This window comes from Convolutriloba macropyga, chromosome 10 (genome assembly GCF_964194025.1).
Source record: "Convolutriloba macropyga chromosome 10, txConMacr16.3, whole genome shotgun sequence".
Taxonomy (NCBI): Eukaryota; Metazoa; Xenacoelomorpha; order Acoela; family Convolutidae; genus Convolutriloba; species Convolutriloba macropyga.
The window spans coordinates 22471839-22487147 of NC_134477.1; the positions used below are offsets into that span (position 1 = coordinate 22471839).

The following is a 15309-nucleotide window of genomic DNA, read 5'->3' on the forward strand; positions in this document are numbered from 1 at the left end:
TGGGGGGTATCTTTAGGAGGTAAAACGATGAAAGATAAGGGGGTAATGGGTTCAATTTGGAGTAGATTCATATAGATGAGCCGTCAAGAAGTATTCAAGCATTGATGGTTTAGAGGTTAAAGAGAACGAACTGAAGGTACAGTGGTGGCGAGCTTAAGACTGTCAGTCTTCGAGTATGGGGCCTAAAGCAATGTAAGCTAAGGTCTTCCATAGGAGGTAAATACCCCTACTCTTGATTCATTTTACGCAACAAAAATACCCCCTACCCTTTCACCTTTTTACCCCCAAATTGTTCTTAAATACTCCCAATTCTTGCAATGAATTAGCCCTCCCTTATTTACGAGTTTTGAGGGGAATTGGCACAAAATTCCCCAATTTCACCCCTTATCTTACATTTTTTCGGAGTAAAAATTCGACAAAGGAAAATTTACTGACTGTATATAACTGTATATAGCTCCTTTATCCCGGATCCAGGTTTTTGGGTAAATTTTTTGTACGGAAATTGGTGATTGCGGTGAACGGGGTGAAAAAAATTCGGCGCATTTCACCGCATCCTCTACAAAAATTCACCGCGAAATTCACCGTATTTCTTACAAAAATTCACCGCCTCAACTTTTGTGGCAAATTAATGTAAGAAATGCGGTGCATGCGTTGAAAAAAAAACAATTCACCGCATTTCAACACAATTTTTACAAAAAATCTGCGGGAAATTCACCGCATAGCAAAAATCCACCGCATCAACTTTTGGGGTAAATTAATGTAAGAAATGCGGTGAAAGCGGTGAAAAAAATAATCCACCGCGTTTCACTGCATTTCTTAAAAAAATTCCCCACAACATTCACCGCATTTCTAACAAAAATTTTCCGCATCAACTTTTGTGGTAAATAAATGTAATAAACGCAGTGAATGCGGTGAAGAAAATGATTCGCCGCATTTCGCCGCAATTTTTACAAAAATTCCCCGCGAAATTCACTACATTTTTCCAAAATTCACCGCATGTGTTTTTCAACGTTTTTGAAATCTGATTTAAGTTCAAAAGAAATAACAACAAAGAACGTGACCGATAGCGCAGTGGAATAAGAAGGTTAAGATAAGTAGAAGTGGAGGGGTTCGAACGCGAGTACGGAGGGTTCTTTTTAGGAAGAATTCCGTTGAATGTGGTGAAAATAAATAATTCACCGCGATTCACCGATTTCACCGCAAGAAATACGCGATAAAAATTATTTGTTTTCACCGCTAAACCTCGACCCGGGATGGCTAACACTCAACCTCGGATAACCTCTGAGCTCCAGGAATTTTCCAACACCAAAAAAGTGCAAGGGCAAAAACGGTAACTATATAGAGTTGAAAGGATGTATTTTTGAGTAAGAGATGTGGAAAAACTTGAGAAAAGTGTATAATGTTGGTTTTGTGAAGTTGCGTTTGTTATCAGTGTCGTGGTGTGGGATCTAGAGACCAAGGAGGCCATCTGTGGATCAGCAGCAGCCTTAGCCAGTGCAGGACTGGTGACCTGTCTCAAGTACAGCAACAAGGATGATGACACATTTATCACTGGTAAGAGAGCAGCCACAGTGCGCGATGAGGTTTGAAATGCTGAGATAATCATCTTCTAATTAGCGATATTGAAATGGAATCTTACTATTGCCTTTACCCGGGCCGAGGTGCCCAATCGTATTCCACCGTTATCAAGCGAGAATAAGGCGGTGTAAAGCAATTTCGAACGAACTTAAGAAGCGTAAGTTGGAGTGAAATCGAGATATTATTTGCGAAACAAACAAAACCGGAACTTGCATTCAAAATTGATTAAGTTGTCAGAAACACTATAAGAACGGACCAAAGAAGTAATTATTTGAATTCAAAAATTAAATAATTACAGACAAATAGGTCAGACAATGGAAAAACATCGGCTTTTTTCGTTCGGATTTCCCCCCGAAAAAACTAAAAATGTATTTCAAAAGGCCCAAAGAGTATAGAAAATGTTTTTATGTTCCCTATGAAGAAGGAAACGTTGGGGGGGGGACTATTTATTGTTTTCAGGAAAAGTAAAATGGGAATTCTAAAGTTAGGAGGAAATGAGAAACAAAATTGAAATTATGCTTTTAAGAAATTATTGGTCATTTTTTGGGTTTCTCGTGGCATTAGAAATGTATCTGCTTGCGAGCTGATGAACCAATAGTTGGGACAGAACACAGGACAAAAATTCCATTTTTCTTGAAAAATACCAATGCAGGGAAACCAAAGAAATCTGAATGTGAAAAGGTTGATTTACACTGCGTTTTTTTTGCGCATGTTCATAGAAAGATTGTTTTTCTCATTAAAATCACATAGATTCTTGACGTAATTTTAAAAATTTCTAGTTTCTAAGCACAACAACTGAAACGATTGAATACAGAAACCACAATGATCAGCGAAAAAGAGAGAATGAGCAGATTTTTACGAATTATTGAAATAAAAAAACGGAATTGAAATATTGTTTGTTTGTTAATACAGCAGTACAGTTATGGACCAAAACTTAGTAACAACTTTTTAAGAATATCCATTGGAAAGAAAAATAGGACGTGACTTTGCAATTACATGTGAAATCAAGTTTGAATCTTAGGAACCAATGCAAATAAATATCTGAATTCTAAAAACAAATTATTTCGGACAGATAGGGACATCAGGTAAAATTTGCCTCCTTCAAAGTGTCGACGCAAAATCTCAGCTGGGGCATGTAACTATTAAAATTTTGTAATCTTGCATTGGAAAAAATCAGAGTCGTCATTAAACATGGAGCAATAAATGTTGTGGCAACTAAATGTTCCGAGGAGTTTTGCATGGAAAGATTGAGCTACGAAGTGAACTTGATGTTTGAGCTAGGACTTATTATTGCTTAGACATTTTTTGGAGATTGAATAGAAACGTCTAGAAGAAAATAATCGTTGTTTGAAAGATTTTTTGGCTGGGAAAATCTCATTTGTTGATAATATCTGTGCCGTTGAAGATTGAGAGCCCATCAAGTCCTTAAAACCCTACTTCTTCAAGCCCGATCGCCTTGAAATTTTAACTTAGGACTCCTTTGCATACGAAAAAGAAAACAAACAATGAATTTTTCCGGAGAGCGAAATGGTTCATTTTAAGTTTAAAAAATTGATAAATAGATTTTTTTTGCTTCTTTGAACGATACAACAATTTTACCAGATTCAAAATGATTACCAGAACATTAGACGTCAAGAAAAGAGGTAAAATCACCACCAATCGCAAAATATTAATATTGGAAATTATTTTACAAGGAAAAAGCGTCAAAAAGTTTCCTCTGATTTTTCAACTATTGTGATCGTACGGAGAATTAGTGAATTTTTTTAAAAAGCAAACGTTGCTTTATGTTACGGGGACGCAATGGTAGACAAATGTAAAATAGGATACGCGTCCGAAACCGGGAAAGTTTAAAATCAGACACGCCTGAACTTTTGCATATCAATTGTTGAACATGAAACATGAGTTTTTTGGAAATTAGCAAATCAAGTAAACCACGGAATTCGGGTAAACCTGTTAGAACGTTTACTTACTATAATCTGCACCTTGAGATAGTTCTTTTACGCCTAATACTACCCTTATAGGAGAGGTCAAAATGTTGTAAATGAAATGACACGTTAATAATTGCTGATAAAAATTGGTTGCGTATCCTCAAGAAAAATAAAAAACATTGGAAGAGAAAGAAGTTTATGAGGCTTAAGAAAAATAGATTTTCAGTCAACTGTGTGAAGGAGAATGCTCGATTAGAGCTGTTGGCTCCCTTGTGAGAGGAAAATGTATTTATCTAGTGGTGGTGAAAGAACATACTTTGTAGTTGCAGTGAATGAGTTGCAGTGAATCAATTGCATGGAATCAATTTTTGATTGCGAAGATAATAAGTTTCTGGCCAGTAACATAGCTACGGGGAGTCAGAACTTATTGTAGTTATTTGGGTTGCAAACTCAACTGCATACTTACCAATAGGTTGAACGAACCATTAGTTAGTTTTGATGGAACCATTACTTAAATTTACTGAATCATTAGTTAGTTTTAATGGAAAATTTACTTTTGGGTTGTTGAAGTATCCAGTGTTTTGTTTTCGGGATCTAACTTTGTTCGTTGCTGGTATTGTTATTCTTGTTTATTAATTCAAATATTCCGAGTGAAGTTTTCATACAGTCGAGAGAGCAACAATTTTGGGGACAACACAGTACACTCCCAACTACAAGACGAAGCACCAAACAAAACTTTCGGAATTTTGATAGGTCTTTGGGCGATAGTTGGTACCCAGCTACAAACCTCCTAACGACAAAAATACCAAGTTCTACACCCCCAAAAAGATATGTTTGAAGGGGAGCTGCCAATTTACATTTTTTTTCGGCTAAAAATTCGACAAGGGAAGCAGGTTTCAAACCATCTCATAAAAATACTGCGCCCATTATTTATCTCCTGATTTTATCACATGGCACGGCATTGGTAAATAAGTCTCAAGGCCTTATTTACTGTCCTCTCTGATTCTTATATATGCTACGCTGATGTAATAGTTAATGTTTGTGCTGTAAAAGTTGGTGGTAACATTAAAGTAGAGATAATTCTTTTTTTTTCGAGGGCAAAATGTATAAATGAGGCTAAACGTAAAAACTCCGATTCAGCGCCCGTTTGCTGTTTGATCTTAGCCAGAGAAGGAGACGTCTTGCATCGTCTTAATGATATTGGCCGGAAAAGCTGGCGAAAAAAGTCATTTATTTTTGTGGATCGAAACGAAAGCTGGTTTACAAATATTAAAGAGCGCAATTTTCATTCGATAATGTTGCTCTGAGTTGCGTTTAACTAGGGGAATACAGGACCTTGCGGTGACTTCATTGGGTCAAAGTACTGCGGGGGGCATATAAAGATATATGAAATGATTTTGATCTATTGCGATGTTTCACAGGTGGAGACGGAAACTTGCGCGTGTGGACCCTGGACAGGAAAAACAGGAAAATCAAACCAGAAGATATTGACACACAGAAGATCAAAAGACAGTACATGTGTCTAGAGGTAAATGTATAAAACGTCGCCTGTATTGAAAAAAAACTGAATTGATATCATAAGAGTCGTGCTTGCGAACTCAAATCAAAAAGTGAATATTATATTCTTCTTTTTGTAATGAGATCACCCAATAAGTTTTTAGTTATCGTGCAAAGATCACAATAACCAAAGGTGAATCAATTGCATGGAATCACATATGATTATTTTACGTATGTGGCTATTTTAGCCTGCTTGGTAATTAATAGCTATAATTAAAACTTTGCAGCATTCATTCGGGTTTCTTGCAATCCTTATCGGACAGTTTCACATTTGACTTCAAAAAAACGCAAACCTTTGGATCTGAAAAGGTTATACAAAAGTTATTGTAATAATATTCACAATTTGCGTAATCACAAGTCATGATAAGAGTAATAATGAGCCAAAGTAAGGGTTTCCAAGATTTTGTCCTGTGCTTAGCAACAAAATCAATGTACAAATTTGAATGCGTTTATTTGAACAGTTTGAAGAGTTTGGAAAGATGAACAGTATGGTACAAATTATACAAAATTTAATAAAATTTTAAAAAAATAGAAAACATGACAAAAAATAACCTTCAAAACAAAATGTTCTCATTGGTTATATTGATTGGATCTTACAAAATATTATCCAGTTATAACAAGCTCTTTGGTGATTCAAGTTAATGACATGAGTTTCTAGAGTTTACGTGCTTCACGTCTTTTTCAGTGAGAAGTGTCTTGCCGAATATATCAAAATAAGGGATTGTCAAAGATTTGAGTTTTCCGTAAATGCCCGCGAAAACACACGAGAATAATGTCACATTGAAAAAGCAAGACAGGACATTTTTACTCAAAAATATTTAGGTTAAAGATGCTGATGATAACGATGTAGTGTCCCTTACATCTTCTGAATTTGTAACTTGCAAGTATTTTAATAGTTCTAGCATTTTCTCTAGAACCGGAAGAAGAAATAAATTTTGCGGATAAGTCGTCGAGAAATCATATATCTGTAACAAAGCCTGATAAAAAAGTAAAATTAAGAACATTGGGGTACTGAGTGTTTTGAGTCAACGCCCCAAAAAATTTCCGAAGTTTCTAAAATCAGAAATTTTTCAAGATCATGCATTTTTTCTAACGTTTTTTCAAACCTATAACTCGTCATGCAAGCATTCGTAATTTATTATTTGATAATAGTATTACTCTTCAGAACAATCCAAATAAAAAAAACAATTTTATGAATATTAGAAGTCTGGAGATGATTTCTCTTTCCTTTGAATGCAAGAGCATAGAAATTTTTTGGGCGGTTTATCTGCTCCCAACTTATAGAATATTAAAAACATTATTGGCTGAAAACTTTCAGTGTTCCTACGTACAGGGCGACATTGCTTAGTAGTCATTCAGGGACCATATAAAATGTCATTTGAATCAAAAAGATTTTTCTAGCACAGTACTTGTATGACATCAAAGAGATCTTTGTATTTAACAGGGCGGCTTGGTAGTGTTCGTTTGGAGATAATGTTCCAATCCAACCCAACCACGTCTCGAACTTAAATGTCAATCAAATGAGAAACAGATAGAAAACTCTTAAAAGTCTACATATTGTTCGGAAAAAATGGTGCATCCGTTTAATAAATTGATTTAAGCTCAAATCAACGTTCAATTTAAATATTAACTTGATAGACGGCTGATGATATCTGCCATCAAAGAAAGTAAGAGACAAGACAATCAACAAATCAAATAGCTTTACTTACGATCAAAACTCAGTATCAATCCATTTGAAAAAACTTAATGAAAGTGTGCAAATAGAACCAGTGCAAATAGAATGCAGTACGAGTACAAAAAAAAGCAGACCAAATCGAAAAGTCAATAGAATTTGCGAGAAAACGGTGTCGAAGCCTAAAAATCAAATCTATTTACTAAAAACTGTAAATATAATCAATTAAGACTTTTTCAAACTCTTTTATTAATGCAAAATATGGCTGGTAATTAAATTGTCATTAAGACAGCAAACAAAAACCTCAAAAAACAAAAATTGACCAAAAATAAGAACATCTTTTAGTATCAACACCAAAAACCCGTCACTTAGACGATGAAAAGACCAAGCCCTATTACAACTAACTGGAAGCATAATGCCACTTCTCCTCTTAGCTGAAATTACGCTAAATTACGCAGAATAAGGATTGAAATTGGCAAAAAACCCGTTATTTTAAAACAAACTTTTGGTTACAAAAACCATTTGAAATAAATTTTTGCTTGCTTAGGAAGCTTTGTGTTCAAGCCATTAGTGAGACTCAGTCAAAAGACTACATAACAACAGCGAATACAGGCAGAAATCAAAATTTCACAATTAATTTTAAGCAAACGGTGAAACGGTTTCGAACCAAAAAACCATCTTTTTCTCTTAAAATGCCATATATGTTCTTGACATCAACTTCTACGTAAATATATCCTGAGAAAAACTCAGCATTGATTTGAAAGCGTTCTGGCTTGTAATTAACTTAAAACGAGCAAAAAGGTAAATTTTTTTATTTAAAAAGAAGCCAATCACCTTGCAATCCGAAAAACTTTTCGATTCCTAAATTCCACATTTTGTTCTGTAATGCTCTTGCTTCTACTGCCTGCTAATTAAAACAGACAACTGTTCCAAATGTTATGGAATAAATTAATTTGATCAAAATGTCAAAATCAAAGCTAAATGTCGATTTTTTGATATCATATTATTAGTTATATTATTGAAGAATATTGTGTTTAACAGCTTCAAAGAAATTTGGTTAATTTGGTTAATTGGGTAAATTTGGTTCCAAGCAATTGCCCATCAGTTGTTCGGAAAGATGTCAAAAATAATTAGATTTTTTGTAAATGTCGAGTTAAATTAGCGAAAGACAGCAAAAAAATCAGTTCCAGAAGACTTTCCCATAAACAGGTGGTAAAAATAGCCCTTTGTGAGTGAGCAAAGACCGTGTTGGCAGCTTTTTGTCTGCACTACAGGTCACGCTGGACAAAGTGGGCCAAACAAGCATATTTAATGCAATTTGTTACGCTGGAAATTCTGAGTTTTCAAAAATTCAACCAAAGTTCGGCCAAAACAGATTCTTCAAAGAAATATCTTTTCGTTCAGCAACAGCTCGTTCAGCAAATCTTTTTTATCTTCAAAGGTGAATTCAATGTGACTTTTGTTAACAATTTTATCGTATTTTTAGAAAAATCAGATCAAAATTTCTGCAAAATTACCAAAAATGTGAACAAAACAACGTAAGCTGGGCTAACATTCAAAAAATTTAAACCTCCGTAACTCCTCGGAACAAGCGAAATTAAAAAAAAATCTTTTTCATTTCAAAATCCTACGTTTGACAAGCTTTCTAATTATATAAAAATGAAAGAAGGAACATTTGACAAGTGCGTTTGTGGGTATTTAGGTTGACTCAGATGACCACTACTTCTATGCTGGTACTCTGAGTGGAGATGTATTGATGATCAATATGCAGGGAGACAAGAAGAACCCAGGCCGATTCCCTCATAAGAACCTCTTCTCACTCGGAGTCACTTCCCTCTCCCTCCTCGCTAATGGAAACTTGATAGTTGGTGCTGGGGATGGCACCATTGCGGAGATGAAGCCGGGTGCCAAGGGCGAAATCATGGGAAAAGTCAAGTAAGTCTGCATACAATTTGATTATAGTCTGTTTATGCTAGGGTTCAAAGACGCTAACTGGATGTTTATTTAGCCTTGCACCTTTGTTGGATATAATTATATTGAGTCAACTGGAATTTTCATTCCACGATTGGAACTATTCTCTTTCAATGCTGTTGTTCACTGCTCCTCCGGGCTGTGTTACTCGAGCTCATATTGACTCAAACATGCCTCATGTCCGTCTATTTGAGTCGGCATTAATTATGGGAAAGAAAAAATGAGCGAATTCTTTTTTTCGCATTTTAGACCTTTATCTATCTATCTATCTCTATATATATATATATATATATATATATATATATTTATATATATATATATATATATATATATATACATATATATATATATATATATATATATATATATATATATACATATATATATATATTATATATATATATATATATGACTTGGAATTGTCACCTCGAAATGGCGGTAAAGAAAGGTTTTCAAAAACTGAATCATTTAAGAAGAGTTATACCCCGCACCACAAAAGAAACTGTCAAATGCACGTTGGTGAAAACATATATATTCTCTGCGGTCTTTTATGCGTCAAATGTCTGGAACCCAGGACCACAGTATCTTCAACGCTTGGAAAGACTGCAGAGATCATGTTTTGTTTAAAATGGATAGCTTGCCGTTCTGTTCTGGGTGACAAAGAATACGTTGAGAGCCTAATTCGAAATCGCCTATTGCCAGTCAGTTATTTTCTAGTTCTCAACGACCTAATTCTGCTTAACAAGATTTTAATGGGCTTAACTTCGATGAATGCGTCAGACCACTGGTCAATAACTTTCGGTTGTCCAAAGACCAGATCAAGCGAAAAGATTTTTATTGAAGCGAGAAAAACATTTCGGAAACGTTCTGAAAATAATTACTTTAATAGAGTAGCCCGATTCAATAATTCTTTGTCTCAACTTAACAGTTTCGCTAACTATTCACCACACAAAAATCCATGTCAGTTTCGAAGAGAAGTGAAGGACTTTTTGGAAGGGGAGGCATTGAAAAGATTCAAATATAAAAGTTACCCTTCAGGATGGAAAGTTTTCGAGAAAATTTAATTATTGAAACTTGATTTCTCCCCTAATCTGGGGACTACCAAGCTGGTTGTAACCATGTTTGGTTGAATTCAATATTATTATTATTATTATTATTATATATATATATATATATATATATATATATATATATATATATATGTGTGTGTGTGTGTGTGTGTGTGTGTACGTATGTATGTATGTATGATCCTTTCATGGCTACCAGGAAATCTGTAAATCATATATGACCTAGTATGAAATCCAAAGAAGTTGTTTGATTGGTGAACTGGGGTTGTTTATTCGATAATGTGGTGTTGTTTAGGTCTGTGAAAGTGGAGGGAGGTGTGACTTCGATAGCTCTACGTTCCAAGGGACACCAGTTCTTCGTGGGTACGAATGCATGCAACGTGTACAAGTTCGTGTACCCTGAACTGACCTTCGACACTATTGTGACCAGCCACACAGACGAAGTCCGAGACATATGCTTCCCAAGGTAGGGAAAACTACCCATTAGCTCAAAATATTTCATCATTAGTTGCGTTGGTTAAAAAAAGTTTTAGAGCAAACTTTTACATGTCAAACTACCCTGTGCCTATTTTCAGACATTTTCATGGGCATAATTTGCCTTTTATGGCGTCGATTGTAATCATGATTGCAAGTTTATAGCCTTGGTAATTGCCTATAAAATTGAGCTTTGAGATGCCTATACTTTTACAACAACAGCAGTTTAATCTCAACTCAAAGCTGTTGAGATTATCCATCTACCAAACGTCGTTTCAATGTCGATATTTCTTTCGCTTACTCAGCAACAATCTTCCAGCAAATAAAATTGAACCTCTCTCTACCATGAGAATAAAACAACATTACAGGTCAAAAAAATAACGTTCGATTTAAGAAAGAACAATAAGTTTTTAACTGATTCTTTTATTGCACAAGCCATTCCAACTTATAACAGTCTGCCTTCTAATATTAGACTGAAAACAACATCCAAAGCTTCCTTAAAAGCGAACTGAAAGAATACTTTTGGAAAAAAATTTTGAAGGACCCAAAAGTAACTGATATAAAAGATGACATTGAGAGCATTAGACTTTAATTTTATTTTTAAATCTTCATGATGTACATTTAAAATTGTGAGAACATTTTATGCTCGCATTTTTGGCCTTTTTTTCTAATGTAAGTTCAAATTTTTAGTTAAGTAGTTTAATGATTTTATAATTTTAAATATGTTATATTCTTAGCTTTACATTGCCTCTTTTACCATTTGCTTTTTATTCTTATGTGTACCAGAGGAAATTAACAATGTTCTTTTTTTCTGATATCTACCATGCTTCTGTTTAGCAATTGTGGTGGATTTTTCAAAAAGCACTTTATAGAGCCCCACAGCGCAGCAATAACCTCTTTTAGTAGGGGCCGCAAAACGAAGTTAATCAAATCGCGTGGTGGCAATGTCGATTTTGCGGATCCATATCAAATGGCTTTCATATTGATCTCATTTTCAATTCATTCAAGTTTTTTGTGGCCATGAAACAAAGTAACAGATTAAAAATCCATCTACCAAAAGTCATTTCAAAAATAAGGCTATTGTAACATGCCAATGTAAATTAATATCATTTTTTCTTAGTTATGGAAATCTATTACTTTCACTGATAATAGGCGGGAAAAAAATCGTTTTTAGTTCTCTCAGCATAGTTAGGTGATCTGATAATCAAAAACTGATCATCATCGTTTGCGAGGTGAAAAATGTAAAAGAATTTGCCATTCTGTCTATAAGTTTTTCCCTCTTTTTCTTTAAACCAATTAAGTTTTTGTTTTGTCATCATATTTTTCCAGTTTTTGAGCAATTGGTCGTGACCGTTTCAGAGGTAGAATATTTCAAAGATGCATTTCAAAGTCAGCTAAATTTTTTGGATTTTTTATGAGAAATCTTTTAAACGTGACCCAGTTTATAAGGTGGCACCATATATTCACCTGGCGAACAATTTTTTTCAATGGGCAGAAAAGAATGGTTTTGACTGGTATATTAGGGCGATATCAAAATGTTTTTCAAACTCTATCAAGTGAATTCTGTGGGTGCTCGCATTTTCTTGTTTTTCCTATTTCACTTTGGAGGGGCGTCAAATTGCAGGCGGCGTCAAATATTGCGGCTTTTTCGTTCGTTAGAAAACGAAAGAAAAAAAGACTAAAAACCGTGCACCAGGCTTGACTCAAGACTTCTCAAGTCTTGGCCAAGACTTGATTCAAGACTTGCCGAGACTTAAAACTTGATTTAAGTCGTACCAAGTGTGAAAAGCGACATGATCAGCGCTCTGATACAGTTCTGATCCAAGTATTGCAAATTCGCGGAATCAGTACAGAGTAAGATTTGACGTTCAGTCCGGGTTATGAAACCAACATAAGCGCAACGTTGCAGTGTACTCGAATGTTTGGAAAAGTCGAGGCGTTCAAACGCGCATCATTAGGCTAATATAGTCTTTCCCATAAAGTTGAAATAATTGAACAATTGAGCATCAATATGGACATTTGAATGTCAATGTTTTTCTCCATTGCGCTCCACTTTTCGTACATTTTTAAAATTTGAACCTGGTCTTTGACTTCTGTACAGTTGTTTTTTGAAACGTTAGATTGTTTCAATATTTTGGGATACGCTGTATTTGTGTTTTTTTAAGGTCGAACTTTTGCAGTCTGTCCCATAAAATTGAAAAGACCGAAAACGCCAAAACATGCAATTGAGCATGCGAATGAGCAGTGTGGACAGTGTTTTTGAAACGTTCGCTCATTGAAAATTTATGGGACACGCTATACCTTTGAAACTTTTGCCTACGTGGCAACTTGATGGGACTAAATTTGGCGGTGTTGCAACTGTAAGCGGGACAAATGATTTTCTCGCCAAGTTTTTATTACTCATCCCCAATTTATGCCTATGCATTGTTCGTGTCCCTTTTAAGTATGGTTACCAGTTGAGGTTTGGCAATGAATTTTCGTAAGAAATGAGGTGAAATGCGGTGAAAAAAAAATTCACCGCGTATTTCTTACATCTTTTCCCGGTGAATGAGGTCAATCGCGGTGAATTGATTTATTTTCACCGCCTTCTCAGTATTTTTACAAAAAGGAAGTTTACGTAGACGGGTTCAAACCTCTTTCCTCCTGCATGCCTTCAATTACTTAGTCCACTGCGCCAACTGTCACTAACCTTTATGATATTTGTCATTAACCTCTAATTTTAGATCAGATTCAGTAAGCATCGAAAAGCTAATGCGGTGCATTTTTGTAAGAAATGCGGTGAAATATTTTTTAAACTGCATTCACAGCAATCACCGCATTTCTTACAAAAATTCACCGCGAAATTCACCGCATTTCTGACAAAAATTCACTGCACCGACTTCTAGACTTTGAAGGAATTGAAAATTGGCGTTATGTTTATGTAGCCAGAGCAGTGCCCTGTTCGTGACATGTTCGAAAGAAGACATCAGAGTGTGGAGTACAGAGACAAACAGAGAACTGTTGAGGATCAGAGTGGCTAATATGTGGTGCAATGGAGTCGCCATTAAGGAACCAGGAGACCTCATTGTCTCTGGTAACACATTACACACACATACCATTTATACAAATATTCTTTTTCCAAACCAGCTCCTATGAAAAGACTTATGGTACAGATTCATGAAAAGACAATGCTCGAACAAAATGTGCTATGAAAAGACCATACTCGACTCATTTGAGCTATGAGAAGATTTTAGCTGGACGTTAGAACATTCTGGACTTTAGCTCGACTCAGATTTTTCGAAAAAAAATTTAGCTGGACCCGAAATTTTACAAAAGACTTTGGCTCGACCCGTTCAAAAGCCCTGATGACCGAGTTTTTTGGAGTCTAGATCTAGCGGGTTCCTGAGTTGGCGAGTTGTTGGCAGTACAGCCAGGGAAAATGATTTGTGATCAGATTGACACAAAATCACACCTTAGATTTTTGCGCTTCAAATCAGGCATAGTCTATTAAGGTGTCATCTTGGTATGATTAGGTCAAAGGTCACATCGGCCTACAATCTTTCATGCATTACTTCTCTAGTACGACCTACAATTGAAACCAATGCAAACAGACGTGACTCAAAAATATCAAATTTGATTTAATTATTGCTGGAAGAAATTTCGAGCGAAAAATGAGGTTGCACAAAAAAGTTTCTGGTCTTGGATATGGTCAATGAGGGCCATAAAAGTTTCTGGTCTTGGATATGGTCAATAAGACACCACAGAAAAAAATGGATTTTTTCTTGTTGATGGCCAATGGCAACTACGATATATTAGTTGTACTGTGATCCAAAAGACGTCATTCGAGATCACCTTTAAGTTTTTGTATTGTCTTATGTATGGTATCAAAAAAGCTATACAACCATACATGTCTTACTGCTGGTTTCCAAAAAAGCTCTTATGATGGTCAAGCCGGGTGAATGTGGTTTTATCGGCTTCAGAAATTCTCTATTTTAAGTTTTTGGGATGCTGTGCGGTTTTTGTGAGAAGAAAACGACAAGTTTCCCGAATATGTTTTCTGATAATCCGGAGTGTGGTATAGTTGATATGTTCCACTTTTAAACGTAGGAATTTCGGTAAATTTGATAATAACAACATTAACAAGACAACACTTGCGAGTCTGTTATTGGCACAGAAAGTTCTAACATAGTCCATGAATAAAATCAAGAAAAATAGGCCATTGCTCCTAAAGTTTCAATCAAGAAAGAAGCTGCAACAAAGAAGATTATTTGCAAAAATGACATAAACAATGATATAATCGGAAGTTTTTTAAAAACTTTTTGAGCACCTTGCTGCCTTCTCTTCCATTTAGTTATTTATTTGAAATTAAAGTTGAGAGTGCAATCTGGCAGATTATTGAAAGAGAAGTTTTCTTGAAAAAAATACAGGAGTTAAAATAAACCAAACGTCTTGGTCTCCGATAGAGGGCAGCCAAATATTTTTAGCGGTTTGATTCAAGTTTCAAAAGTTAGATTTCTTGGTTTGAAAGATTCAACTTAGACCTAATAAAGTCTAAATTTTTTATCCTATAGGACACTAAAGACAAATATATACTTTCACTTCTTTATAAGTCTAAGTTCAATCTTTCAAACTAAACTCTCAGCCTCGAAGTTTTAGTAACCGATAAAAATCGAAATCTGGGCTCTCTATTTCAAGTTGTTCTACTATCGAACTTTGTTTCGAGGCATAAATTGGCGTACTGTTATGAAAAAAACAGCAAATTAGGTTTCTCGGAGGTTACAGCTATCCTAACATTCGAATATATTGTAAAAGGTAAACGAATCAGCTTCTTGCACGAAAAAAATAAAATTAAGAGCGCTTTTTTAGACTTTCACTCTTGTCGTAGCAGATTGATTGTCTTTTAAAATTTTGATTGAAAACTTACATTTCTTGTATATATATATATATATATATATATATATATATATATACATATATATATATATATATATATATATATATATATATATATATATATATATGTTGGGTTTTGGGTTTTTGCAAGCGGAATAAAAAGCGTTTTTAACTAAGAAGAAAAATTAAT

At 34.9% G+C, this 15309-nt stretch overlaps 1 protein-coding gene across 1 annotated transcript in view; it reads left to right on the top strand.

Annotated features, from left to right (window-relative positions):
- Window positions 1-15309, top strand: part of LOC142348825 (cilia- and flagella-associated protein 52-like) — a 52086-nt gene that overhangs the window by 13287 nt on the left and 23490 nt on the right. Inside the window, exons 4-8 of the mRNA XM_075400352.1 lie at window positions 1433-1554; window positions 4928-5034; window positions 8438-8670; window positions 10069-10239; window positions 13172-13320. Coding sequence (XP_075256467.1) covers window positions 1433-1554; window positions 4928-5034; window positions 8438-8670; window positions 10069-10239; window positions 13172-13320 — 782 coding nt within the window. The remainder of the gene's footprint in view (window positions 1-1432; window positions 1555-4927; window positions 5035-8437; window positions 8671-10068; window positions 10240-13171; window positions 13321-15309) is intronic.